This window comes from Eucyclogobius newberryi, unplaced genomic scaffold, assembly GCF_026437365.1.
Source record: "Eucyclogobius newberryi isolate DKJ021-1_F unplaced genomic scaffold, fEucNew1.0.hap1 SCAF_2, whole genome shotgun sequence".
Lineage (NCBI taxonomy): Eukaryota > Metazoa > Chordata > Actinopteri > Gobiiformes > Gobiidae > Eucyclogobius > Eucyclogobius newberryi.
In genome coordinates this window covers 47,379,296-47,392,747 of record NW_027315834.1, presented here as the reverse complement: position 1 = coordinate 47,392,747, position 13,452 = coordinate 47,379,296, and the positions used below count along the sequence as shown (strand labels likewise).

The 13,452-nt window shown below is 48.0% G+C and overlaps 1 protein-coding gene across 5 annotated transcripts in view; it reads right to left on the bottom strand.

Annotated features, from left to right (window-relative positions):
• osbpl8 (oxysterol binding protein-like 8) overlaps nucleotides 1-13,452 on the bottom strand; it is a 71,057-nt gene that overhangs the window by 11,214 nt on the left and 46,391 nt on the right. For all 5 annotated transcript variants that reach the window (XM_072453284.1, XM_072453282.1, XM_072453285.1 and 2 more), the window contains 6 exons: nucleotides 11,653-11,872; nucleotides 9,786-9,970; nucleotides 8,730-8,811; nucleotides 8,547-8,645; nucleotides 7,323-7,419; nucleotides 156-254 (listed from right to left, as the gene is read on the bottom strand). In XM_072453284.1, the coding sequence (XP_072309385.1) occupies nucleotides 156-254; nucleotides 7,323-7,419; nucleotides 8,547-8,645; nucleotides 8,730-8,811; nucleotides 9,786-9,970; nucleotides 11,653-11,872 (782 nt within the window). The remainder of the gene's footprint in view (nucleotides 1-155; nucleotides 255-7,322; nucleotides 7,420-8,546; nucleotides 8,646-8,729; nucleotides 8,812-9,785; nucleotides 9,971-11,652; nucleotides 11,873-13,452) is intronic.

The window sequence follows — 13,452 nt, the reverse complement described above, 5'->3', positions numbered from 1 at the left end:
TGGTCAGGAAAAGGTGCTACGCTTAGTCAGAAAAAGGTGCTACACTTGGTCAGGAAAAGGTGCTACGCTTGGTCGGGAGTTGCCGGAGCTACTTGTGCGTGTAACGTTTGACATGTGCTTCCTCTCAGTGCCCAGGTGCATCATGGGAGTCTGACCTTTGCAGTGGGCGTAGGGCATGTTCATCACGTAATCCTCTCCGCGGTTCAGAAACGAGAGCCGCGCCTCTCCGTCTAGAATGGCCGACAGAGAGTTCCCTGAAAGAGACGAAGACACGGGACAAGAAAAGGACAAGAGCTGGGTCAGATTTTACACCGGAGAGGACGAGAAACTCATCTGAGCTAAACCAGGACTAAACCAGGACTGAACCAGGTCTAGACCAGGGCTAAACCAGGACTAAACCAGGGCTAAACCAGGACTGAACCAGGACTGAACCAGGTCTAGACCAGGACTAAACCAGGGCTAAACCAGGTCTAGACCAGGACTAAATCAGGGCTAAACCAAGGCTAAACCAGGACTAAACCAGGACTAAACCAAGGCTAAACTAGGAATAAACTAGGGCTAAACCAGGTCTAAACCATGGCAAAACCAGTTCTAAACCAAGACTAAACCAGGGCAAAACCAGGGATAAACCAGGACTAAACCAGGGCTAAACCAGGGAAAAAACAGTGAAAATCCAGGACAAAAAGAACCTAAACGGAACTTTTTCAGACTTATTCATAAGCCATGATACAAACTCATGTTAGAGAGCATTTAAAGAACAGCTCGTTCAGCCTCCCTCCTCTAAAGAACAGCTCGTTCAGCCTCCCTCCTCTAAAGAACAGCTCGTTCAGCCTCCCTCCTTTACAGAACAGCTCGTTCAACCTCCCTCCTCTAAAGAACAGCTCGTTCAGCCTCCCTCCTCTAAAGAACAGCTCGTTCAACCTCCCTCCTCTAAAGAACAGCTCGTTCAGCCTCCCTCCTCTAAGGAACAGCTCGTTCAGCCTCCCTCCTCTAAAGAACAGCTCGTTCAGCCTCCCTCCTCTAAAGAACAACTCGTTCAGCCTCCATCCTCTAAAGAACAGCTCGTTCAGCCTCCCTCCTCTACAGAACAGCTCGTTCAACCTCCCTCCTCTAAAGAACAGCTCGTTCAGCCTCCCTCTTCTAAAGAACAGCTCGTTCAGCCTCCCTCCTCTAAAGACCAGCTCGTTCAGCCTCCCTCCTCTACAGAACAGCTCGTTCAGCCTCCCTCCTCTAAACAGCTCGTTAAGCCTCCCTCCTCTAAAGAACAGCTCGTTCAACCTCCCTCCTCTAAAGAACAGCTCGTTCAGCCTCCCTCCTATAAAGAAAAGCTCGTTCAACCTCCCTCCTCTAAAGAACAGCTCGTTCAGCCTCCCTCCTCTAAAGAACAGCTCGTTCAGCCTCCCTCCTCTACAGAACAGCTCGTTCAGCCTCCCTCCTCTAAAGAACAGCTCGTTCAGCCTCCCTCCTCTACAGAACAGCTCGTTCAACCTCCCTCCTCTAAAGAACAGCTCGTTCAGCCTCCCTCCTCTACAGAACAGCTCGTTCAACCTCCCTCCTCGAACAGCTCGTTCAGCCTCCCTCCTCTACAGAACAGCTCGTTCAGCCTCCCTCCTCTAAAGAACAGCTCGTTCAGCCTCCCTCCTCTAAAGAACAGCTCGTTCAGCCTCCCTCCTCTAAAGAACAGCTCGTTCAGCCTCCATCCTCTACAGAACAGCTCGTTCAGCCTCCATCCTCTACAGAACAGCTCGTTCAGCCTCCCTCCTCTAAAGAACAGCTCGTTCAGCCTCCCTCCTCTAAAGAACAGCTCGTTCAGCCTCCCTCCTCTAAAGAACAGCTCGTTCAGCCTCCCTCCTCTACAGAACAGCTCGTTCAGCCTCCCTCCTCTAAAGAACAGCTCGTTCAGCCTCCCTCCTCTAAAGAACAGCTCGTTCAGCCTCCCTCCTCTAAAGAACAGCTCGTTCAGCCTCCCTCCTCTACAGAACAGCTCGTTCAGCCTCCCTCCTCTACAGAACAGCTCGTTCAACCTCCCTCCTCTAAAGAACAGCTCGTTCAGCCTCCCTCCTCTACAGAACAGCTCGTTCAGCCTCCCTCCTCTAAAGAACAGCTCGTTCAGCCTCCCTCCTCTAAAGAACAGCTCGTTCAGCCTCCCTCCTCTACAGAACAGCTCGTTCAGCCTCCCTCCTCTAAAGAACAGCTCGTTCAGCCTCCCTCCTCTAAAGAACAGCTCGTTCAGCCTCCCTCCTCTAAAGAACAGCTCGTTCAGCCTCCCTCCTCTAAAGAACAGCTCGTTCAGCCTCCCTCCTCTACAGAACAGCTCGTTCAGCCTCCCTCCTCTAAAGAACAGCTCGTTCAGCCTCCCTCCTCTAAAGAACAGCTCGTTCAGCCTCCCTCCTCTAAAGAACAGCTCGTTCAACCTCCCTCCTCTAAAGAACAGCTCGTTCAACCTCCCTCCTCTAAAGAACAGCTCGTTCAGCCTCCCTCCTCTAAATAACAGCTCGTTCAGCCTCCCTCCTCTACAGAACAGCTCGTTCAGCCTCCCTCCTCTAAAGAACAGCTCGTTCAGCCTCCCTCCTCTACAGAACAGCTCGTTCAGCCTCCCTCCTCTAAATAACAGCTCGTTCAGCCTCCCTCCTCTACAGAACAGCTCGTTCAGCCTCCCTCCTCTACAGAACAGCTCGTTCAACCTCCCTCCTCTAAAGAACAGCTCGTTCAGCCTCCCTCCTCTACAGAACAGCTCGTTCAGCCTCCCTCCTCTACAGAACAGCTCGTTCAACCTCCCTCCTCTAAAGAACAGCTCGTTCAACCTCCCTCCTCTAAAGAACAGCTCGTTCAGCCTCCCTCCTCTAAAGAACAGCTCGTTCAGCCTCCCTCCTCTACAGAACAGCTCGTTCAGCCTCCCTCCTCTAAAGAACAGCTCGTTCAGCCTCCCTCCTCTACAGAACAGCTCGTTCAACCTCCCTCCTCTAAAGAACAGCTCGTTCAGCCTCCCTCCTCTAAAGAACAGCTCGTTCAGCCTCCCTCCTCTACAGAACAGCTCGTTCAGCCTCCCTCCTCTAAAGAACAGCTCGTTCAGCCCCCCTCCTCTAAAGAACAGCTCGTTCAGCCTCCCTCCTCTAAAGAACAGCTCGTTCAGCCTCCTTCCTCTAAAGAACAGCTCGTTCAGCCTCCCTCCTCTAAAGAACATCTCGTTCAGCCTCCCTCCTCTAAAGAACAGCTCGTTCAGCCTCCCTCCTCTACAGAACAGCTCGTTCAGCCTCCCTCCTCTAAAGAACAGCTCGTTCAGCCTCCCTCCTCTACAGAACAGCTCGTTCAGCCTCCCTCCTCTAAAGAACAGCTCGTTCAGCCTCCCTCCTCTAAAGAACAGCTCGTTCAGCCTCCCTCCTCTAAAGAACAGCTCGTTCAGCCTCCCTCCTCTAAAGAACAGCTCGTTCAGCCTCCCTCCTCTAAAGAACAGCTCGTTCAGCCTCCCTCCTCTACAGAACAGCTCGTTCAGCCTCCCTCCTCTAAAGAACCGCTCGTTCAGCCTCCCTCCTCTAAAGAACCGCTCGTTCAGCCTCCCTCCTCTAAAGAACAGCTCGTTCAGCCTCCCTCCTCTAAAGAACAGCTCGTTCAGCCTCCCTCCTCTAAAGAACAGCTCGTTCAGCCTCCCTCCTCTAAAGAACAGCTCGTTCAGCCTCCCTCCTCTAAAGAACAGCTCGTTCAGCCTCCCTCCTCTAAAGAACAGCTCGTTCAGCCTCCCTCCTCTAAAGAACAGCTCGTTCAGCCTCCCTCCTCTAAAGAACAGCTCGTTCAACCTCCCTCCTCTAAAGAACAGCTCGTTCAGCCTCCCTCCTCTACAGAACAGCTCGTTCAGCCTCCCTCCTCTACAGAACAGCTCGTTCAGCCTCCCTCCTCTAAAGAACAGCTCGTTCAGCCTCCCTCCTCTACAGAACAGCTCGTTCAGCCTCCCTCCTCTAAAGAACAGCTCGTTCAGCCTCCCTCCTCTAAAGAACAGCTCGTTCAGCCTCCCTCCTCTACAGAACAGCTCGTTCAGCCTCCCTCCTCTACAGAACAGCTCGTTCAGCCTCCCTCCTCTAAAGAACAGCTCGTTCAGCCTCCCTCCTCTAAAGAACAGCTCGTTCAACCTCCCTCCTCTAAAGAACAGCTCGTTCAGCCTCCCTCCTCTAAAGAACAGCTCGTTCAGCCTCCCTCCTCTAAAGAACAGCTCGTTCAGCCTCCCTCCTCTACAGAACAGCTCGTTCAGCCTCCCTCCTCTAAAGAACAGCTCGTTCAGCCCCCCTCCTCTAAAGAACAGCTCGTTCAGCCTCCCTCCTCTAAAGAACAGCTCGTTCAGCCTCCCTCCTCTAAAGAACAGCTCGTTCAGCCTCCCTCCTCTAAAGAACAGCTCGTTCAGCCTCCCTCCTCTGAAGAACAGCTCGTTCAACCTCCCTCCTCTACAGAACAGCTCGTTCAGCCTCCCTCCTCTAAAGAACAGCTCGTTCAGCCTCCCTCCTCTACAGAACAGCTCGTTCAGCCTCCCTCCTCTAAAGAACAGCTCGTTCAGCCTCCCTCCTCTACAGAACAGCTCGTTCAGCCTCCCTCCTCTAAAGAACAGCTCGTTCAGCCTCCCTCCTCTACAGAACAGCTCGTTCAGCCTCCCTCCTCTAAAGAACAGCTCGTTCAGCCTCCCTCCTCTAAGGAACAGCTCGTTCAGCCTCCCTCCTCTAAATAACAGCTCGTTCAGCCTCCCTCCTCTACAGAACAGCTCGTTCAGCCTCCCTCCTCTAAAGAACAGCTCGTTCAGCCTCCCTCCTCTACAGAACAGCTCGTTCAGCCTCCCTCCTCTAAAGAACAGCTCGTTCAGCCTCCCTCCTCTACAGAACAGCTCGTTCAGCCTCCCTCCTCTACAGAACAGCTCGTTCAGCCTCCCTCCTCTACAGAACAGCTCGTTCAGCCTCTCTCCTCTAAAGAACAGCTCGTTCAGCCTCCCTCCTCTAAAGAACAGCTCGTTCAGCCTCCCTCCTCTAAAGAACAGCTCGTTCAGCCTCCCTCCTCTAAAGAACAGCTCGTTCAGCCTCCCTCCTCTAAAGAACAGCTCGTTCAGCCTCCCTCCTCTAAAGAACAGCTCGTTCAGCCTCCCTCCTCTAAAGAACAGCTCGTTCAGCCTCCCTCCTCTAAGGAACAGCTCGTTCAGCCTCCCTCCTCTAAAGAACAGCTCGTTCAGCCTCCCTCCTCTAAAGAACAGCTCGTTCAGCCTCCTTCCTCTAAAGAACAGCTCGTTCAGCCTCCTTCCTCTAAAGAACAGCTCGTTCAGCCTCCCTCCTCTAAAGAACAGCTCGTTCAGCCTCCCTCCTCTAAAGAACAGCTCGTTCAGCCTCCCTCCTCTAAAGAACAGCTCGTTCAGCCTCCCTCCTCTAAAGAACAGCTCGTTCAGCCTCCCTCCTCTACAGAACAGCTCGTTCAGCCTCCCTCCTCTAAAGAACAGCTCGTTCAGCCTCCTTCCTCTAAAGAACAGCTCGTTCAGCCTCCTTCCTCTAAAGAACAGCTCGTTCAGCCTCCCTCCTCTAAAGAACAGCTCGTTCAGCCTCCCTCCTCTAAAGAACAGCTCGTTCAGCCTCCCTCCTCTAAAGAACAGCTCGTTCAGCCTCCCTCCTCTAAAGAACAGCTCGTTCAACCTCCCTCCTCTAAAGAACAGCTCGTTCAGCCTCCCTCCTCTACAGAACAGCTCGTTCAGCCTCCCTCCTCTACAGAACAGCTCGTTCAACCTCCCTCCTCTACAGAACAGCTCGTTCAACCTCCCTCCTCTAAAGAACAGCTCGTTCAGCCTCCCTCCTCTACAGAACAGCTCGTTCAGCCTCCCTCCTCTAAAGAACAGCTCGTTCAGCCTCCCTCCTCTACAGAACAGCTCGTTCAGCCTCCCTCCTCTAAAGAACAGCTCGTTCAGCCTCCCTCCTCTAAAGAACAGCTCGTTCAGCCTCCCTCCTCTAAAGAACAGCTCGTTCAGCCTCCCTCCTCTAAAGAACAGCTCGTTCAGCCTCCCTCCTCTAAAGAACAGCTCGTTCAGCCTCCCTCCTCTACAGAACAGCTCGTTCAGCCTCCCTCCTCTAAAGAACCGCTCGTTCAGCCTCCCTCCTCTAAAGAACCGCTCGTTCAGCCTCCCTCCTCTAAAGAACAGCTCGTTCAGCCTCCCTCCTCTAAAGAACAGCTCGTTCAGCCTCCCTCCTCTAAAGAACAGCTCGTTCAGCCTCCCTCCTCTAAAGAACAGCTCGTTCAGCCTCCCTCCTCTAAAGAACAGCTCGTTCAGCCTCCCTCCTCTAAAGAACAGCTCGTTCAGCCTCCCTCCTCTAAAGAACAGCTCGTTCAACCTCCCTCCTCTAAAGAACAGCTCGTTCAGCCTCCCTCCTCTACAGAACAGCTCGTTCAGCCTCCCTCCTCTACAGAACAGCTCGTTCAGCCTCCCTCCTCTAAAGAACAGCTCGTTCAGCCTCCCTCCTCTACAGAACAGCTCGTTCAGCCTCCCTTCTCTAAAGAACAGCTCGTTCAGCCTCCCTCCTCTAAAGAACAGCTCGTTCAGCCTCCCTCCTCTACAGAACAGCTCGTTCAGCCTCCCTCCTCTACAGAACAGCTCGTTCAGCCTCCCTCCTCTAAAGAACAGCTCGTTCAGCCTCCCTCCTCTAAAGAACAGCTCGTTCAACCTCCCTCCTCTAAAGAACAGCTCGTTCAGCCTCCCTCCTCTAAAGAACAGCTCGTTCAGCCTCCCTCCTCTAAAGAACAGCTCGTTCAGCCTCCCTCCTCTACAGAACAGCTCGTTCAGCCTCCCTCCTCTAAAGAACAGCTCGTTCAGCCCCCCTCCTCTAAAGAACAGCTCGTTCAGCCTCCCTCCTCTAAAGAACAGCTCGTTCAGCCTCCCTCCTCTAAAGAACAGCTCGTTCAGCCTCCCTCCTCTAAAGAACAGCTCGTTCAGCCTCCCTCCTCTAAAGAACAGCTCGTTCAGCCTCCCTCCTCTACAGAACAGCTCGTTCAGCCTCCTTCCTCTAAAGAACAGCTCGTTCAGCCTCCTTCCTCTAAAGAACAGCTCGTTCAGCCTCCTTCCTCTAAAGAACAGCTCGTTCAGCCTCCCTCCTCTACAGAACAGCTCGTTCAGCCTCCCTCCTCTAAAGAACAGCTCGTTCAGCCTCCCTCCTCTAAAGAACAGCTCGTTCAGCCTCCCTCCTCTAAAGAACAGCTCGTTCAGCCTCCCTCCTCTAAAGAACAGCTCGTTCAGCCTCCCTCCTCTACAGAACAGCTCGTTCAGCCTCCCTCCTCTAAAGAACAGCTCGTTCAGCCTCCCTCCTCTTTGTTACCGTAGAACTTGGACTTGGCGAGGATGCTGCCGCTGACACAGAATCCGTCCTTCCTGTTGCTGACGTAGAAGGCGGAGACTGGAGGATGGTGCGACACCTGAGGCAGGAGGAACACAGACGTTTAACAGTGAACATGCTTTTAATGCAGAGCGCGGGGGCTGGAGAGACGGCACAGACATTCAGATAACCAGAAGAGCAATGCCTCAAGGGAAGTTTCAAACCCTCATAACATAAGCACGAGGAAATAAGAATAAGAACACAAATAGAACTAAACTAAACATCTCCAGAGGTTAAGGGCTAAACCAGGGCTAAACCAGGGTTAAACCAGGACTAAAGCAGGACTAAACCAGGGTTAAACCAGGACTAAAGCAGGACTAAACCAGGGTTAAACCAGGACTAAAGCAGGACTAAACCAGGGTTAAACCAGGACTAAAGCAGGACTAAACCAGGGTTAAACCAGGACTAAAGCAGGACTAAACCAGGGTTAAACCAGGACTAAAGCAGGACTAAACCAGGGTTAAACCAGGACTAAAGCAGGACTAAACCAGGGTTAAACCAGGACTAAAGCAGGACTAAACCAGGGTTAAACCAGGACTAAAGCAGGACTAAACCAGGGTTAAACCAGGACTAAAGCAGGACTAAACCAGGGTTAAACCAGGACTAAAGCAGGACTAAACCAGGGTTAAACCAGGGTTAAACCAGGACTAAACCAGGACTAAACCAGGGCTAAACCCGGTCCAAACCAGGGCTAAACCAGGGCTAAACCAGGACTAAACCAGGGCTAAACCAGGACTAAACCAGGTCTAAACCAGGGTTAAACCAGGTACAAACCAGGACTAAACCAGGACTAAACCAGGACTAAACCAGGGTTAAACCAGGGTTAAACCAGGTACAAACCAGGACTAAACCAGGTCTAAACCAGGGTTAAACCAGGTACAAACCAGGACTAAACCAGGACTAAACCAGGACTAAACCAGGACTAAACCAGGACTAAACCAGGGCTAAACCAGGGTTAAACCAGGTACAAACCAGGACTAAACCAGGACTAAACCAGGACTAAACCAGGACTAAACCAGGACTAAACCAGGACTAAACCAGGGCTAAACCAGGGTTAAACCAGGTACAAACCAGGACTAAACCAGGACTAAACCAGGACTAAACCAGGACTAAACCAGGACTAAACCAGGGCTAAACCAGGTCTAAACCAGGGTTGTGTTTCCGTACCTGCTCGGCGATGTAGAAGGTTTTGCTGTTGGTTTCCTGATGGAGCCACATGCAGCGATACGTCTCTCCGATGATCGGGTTGTACGGCTTCTTCAGACCCTTTGAAATAATGGAAAAACCCAACATTATTCCACGTTCACAGCACTTTACGATGCGCCGAGCGTCGAGCGCCGAGCGTCTGACCTTGGGCTTCTTGTAGAACCCGGAGATGTACCACTTCACCACCTTCTTCATTCGGTTGTAGGCGTTTTCTTCCACGGCGGCTCTGGAAAACAAGCATTTTTCACAAATGACTAAATAATCATCAATTATTATTTCAATTACATTTTTTTTTTTTTTTTTTTTTTTTTTAACATATTACGAAAAACAAAAATGGAATAAACAAAAAATAAAAATACCCACAAAAAATAAAACAAACATTAAGACATTTGCTGACTTTCATTTCAACACATTTTTCCACACGTTGAAGCGACAAATGTGAAGAAAAAGCAGGATAAACTTTACACCAAATAGTTACGGTTCATCTCTTTAAACTCTTCTTTCAGTGAGTTTAAAGAAATAACAACATTGGAATGTATATTTTTTGGGTTCAGTGCCTTAAAAGTATCAAGTCGACCGATTAATAACGATTGAGACCAAAGCGAGCGGCTGGTTCTGTTTGCTTTAAAAACGTGGAGCTCCACTTCCTGCTCCATTCATTCTTATGGAGATTTCGCAGCGGAGAGTTCCAGAGTGATAATCCCAGTCACAAGCTCAGACCTTTACGTCACCGGGAAACGTCACAGTGTTTATAAAAGTAACTGCTTTGTCGCTAAGCTAATGCTAACATACAATAATGTTTTAATAACAGCACAAACTGAACAAACCACTTCACAAAAACATCCTACGGACTTTTATCAGGTTTGTGTGTTTGATATTCAAGCTAATGTGTGTTAGCCTTTAGCTTTAGCTTCCTCCGCTCACATATTTACACGTGACGTAAAAGTCTGAACCTGCCGCACTGATTATCATTGTAAAAAGGGCAAATCGTGAATGTTTTAGAAGCAAAAATACAAGTCATTTATACAGTATTCATGCGACACTTAAACTCCAATGTAAAGCGCTCTTTTATTTGAGTGTTGCATTTATTTATGTTGCTTTTTCTCTCTCATAAAGTGGTGACAATGGGAATGATTGAGACTTCCACAGTGATGAAAATGGTAAAAGCGTGACAGAACGAGCGGCGTGAACGTGTCGTACTGTGAGAGGAAGTCGGCGTGGTAGTAGTAGTCGGAGAGCTTGTCGAGGAACGAGCGCGGCTCCAGGATGAACGTGGGCAGCACCACTTTGGACAGGTCCATCCCGGGACGGACCTGCTTCAACAGGGTCCAGATCAGGGACTTGTTCTCCTCGGACACGGTCTCCGTTTGGGACGCTTCTCCAGCCTGTGGACACACCGAGGGGGACGCTCGTTAAACAGCTCATTAAACATTCACTTATCATTGTTTTGTCTTAAAATAACTCATTTATTTATCTCAGGTCTGATGTTTGGAGCGGTTTAAATGTGGAGACAAATACATGGAAAAACATGATTTGGACTCAATAAAATGAACAAATTTGAAAGAAAATTTACTTTTATTGAGACTTTTATGTTGGACCTTGAGTGCCTTGATTTTAGATGCCTCAACTTCCTAAATGTTTATTCTTTCTGATCCTGTCTGGTTTGCTTTTGTTGTTTTCTGTTTTTTGATTTAGAAAAATGAATAAAATGAATAAAATGAATAAAATGAATAAAATGAATAAAATGAGTAAAATGAATAAAATGAATAAAATGAATAAATATTTAAAAAATATGTATTGTTAATTTAAGTAAAAATTTGTCACGGTAACCTCAGGGAAAACAGATTTCTTCTGGATGAAATGATCAGTTTATGACATTTTGACAATTCCGATGAAGAAACCAATGTTCCATGGTTAAAATGTGAGAAATTTAACCTTTAATACATAAAAAACAGGCTTGGGACATTAAAAAAGCTCAGTATTATTATCATTATTATAACTTTGTAAAATCTGAACACATTTGCAGCACTTTGGTCCGTCTTGCAGCTGAGATGTTTGTGGTGCTGCATAAAGCTGTATTCTGGGCTTTTGCTGTATTCTTGTGTTTGAAAAGTGGCACTTTCCTCACACACTCCGGCCCACACGCTCGAGCCCCTGCTGCCGTTAAAGTCTGTCTCCACGGCAACTCGTACTTCCACAGAACGATCATGAATAATTGACGGTTTATGTCAGCTTAACATTACTTGAAATAACCCCGGATGCCCCGACTCATTGTTACAATATTAGAAGCAAAATTAAGTATTTTCGGTTCAATATACAGTTCTTTACACTTAAATGTAAAGAACTCTATTTCATCTGGCTGTTTTAGTCACATTTTACTTTATTTTGTCTTTCAGAAAGTTCATTTTCACAAACTCGAGGAACAGTAAGACAACGGGAATGAAAGACAATTAAAGATGTCTCTGTTGTTTGGTTCAAGTCTCAATAATCGTGAATAATCATTAAATCGGGAAGCTAAGCGCGTCCACCCTCTACAACCTCGCTCCTGATTGGCTCTGTGGTTGCCATGAAATCGATGTAACTGCAGCTGTTACAATCCATTTAAAAAAGCGTCATAGTTTGACGCTAACGCGCTAAAACGACTGCGTGCGTTTCTCCCTCTCAGAGCTGAAGTTGCTATAGTAACCAGACTTAGGGCTGACCTAATTTTTGAGAATTGGTCAACCTAATGTAGTCTTTGAATATAACGGTTTCCATGATAAAATCTTGCGCAAAATTCATTAAAAAAAAAAAAAGCGGCTAAGTTCGATGCTAACGCGCTAAAACGACTGCGTGCGTTTCTCTTTCTCAGAGCTGAAGTTGCTATAGTAACCAGACTTGGGTCCAAGCTAATTTTTGAGAATTGGTCAAACTGAATGTAGTCTTTGAATATATCAGTTTCCCTGGTAAATACGTGCTCAAAATCCATTAAAAAAAGCGGCTAAATTCGATGCTAACGCGCTAAAACGACCGCGTGCGTTTCTCCTTCTCAGACTAAACGTTTCCACAGAGCTACACCCAAACGCACCTCGCCCAGCTCCTCGTGCGACTGCTCCATGTACGGCGTCTCCCTCAGGTGCTCGTTGGGGTCCAGGTCCACGTACGAGTCATCCTGTCGCTCCGACGTGTCGCTGTCGCTCTCCTCGCTCTTCTCCAGGCCCTCGGCGTCCGACTCCTCGTGGTCCTGCTCCCGGTCAGACTTGTCCGAGTACAGGTCCGGGTCTTTCAGGGGGTCGCCGTCGCTGAACCTCGGGGGGGAATACGGAGAACGGGTCTTTAAACGTGTATATCCTGCGTTTATTCAGTTACAGAGTTTTCGTTAGGGATTATTCAAGTCGTCAAGATTATTTCTGAGATTTTTAAAATACATTAGGCCACAGTTATTTTATTACTTGGTTTACAGATTTTTAAATGGAAAACATTGAACAGGCGGGCGAAATATAAATATAATTTCAATTTCAAAAGATTTTTTCTTGTTTACCCAAAACGCACCACGGGAGGAGGGGGGACGCGACGTGCAGGAGCGTGTAAAAGTAGATTTAGCGTGTTTTGCATCGGTAGAACTGACGCTTCTAAGTGTGCAGCCTTAGTCACGGCAAAACGCGCTGGAGAAAATGTGGTAAACGGGTGTAAAATATGTATTTGCGATATACAGGAGTTAGCGCTGCGTCTTCACATGCTCTCCCGGGGCCGAGCGCAGGGACGGCGCCTTCGTCCCAGACTCACGCAGGATTTTGACGAAAAATTGCTTCACGCGCTCTTATCTTTTGACTTAATACCGCTTTTGACATTTCATTTAATGCTATTTTGCCTTGTCGGCGGTACTTTATAATTTTTTTTTATTATTTATTTATATTGTAGCAATCAATCATCTAAGTGCGGCGAATCCGTAAACCAAGTCATAAAATAACTGTGGCCATATTGACAAAATGAAGGTTGAACTATGGGGACTGGAGGCTTTTAGAAAGAAAATATCTACAAACAAAGTGGGTCATTTATGAAAATCTGAAAGTATGTATCGTTTTTGTACGTTTAGATGTTATAGTGCCACTGTCTTTGTTAAAACAATTATTATTGATGATTATTTTTGCACTCAACCAGTCGCCATTACCATATTTTCCAGACTGTAAGTTGCTTAAGTATTTTTTAATAGTTTTGGCCGGGGTGCGACTTATACTGTGATATGATTCCTTATTTTCACACTGGCAACCACAAGAGGGCGCTCTAGGCTCTAAGCGACGCAGAAGAAGAATCTGCACTTCCTCTTCCTCTGGAGTTTGTGGAGTTGTTTAGAAGTGACACAGAGGAAGAAGAATTCAATGGATTTAGTGATTTGGGGTAAAACTGATGCTTTGCTAAACTTGTTAGCATGTTCTTTATGCTATCGTTATCTGAATAACTGTTCATATGTTACGTTAACATACCAGACACTTACCACAGTTCTGTCTGTGCCTCATGTAGCTGAAGGTGTTAGCGTTAGCATACGTCATGTAGCTGAAGGTGTTAGCGTTAGCATACCTCATGTAGCTGAAGGTGTTAGCGTTAGCATACGTCATGTAGCTAAAGGTGTTAGCGTTAGCATACGTCATGTAGCTGAAGGTGTTAACGTTAGCATACGTCATGTAGCTGAAGGTGTTAGCGTTAGCATACGTCATGTAGCTGAAGGTGTTAGCGTTAGCATACGTGATGTAGCTGAAGGTGTTAGCGTTAGCATACGTCATGTAGCTGAAGGTGTTAGCGTTAGCATACGTCATGTAGCTGAAGGTGTTAGCGTTAGCATACGTCATGTAGCTGAAGGTGTTAGCGTTAGCATACGTCATGTAGCTGA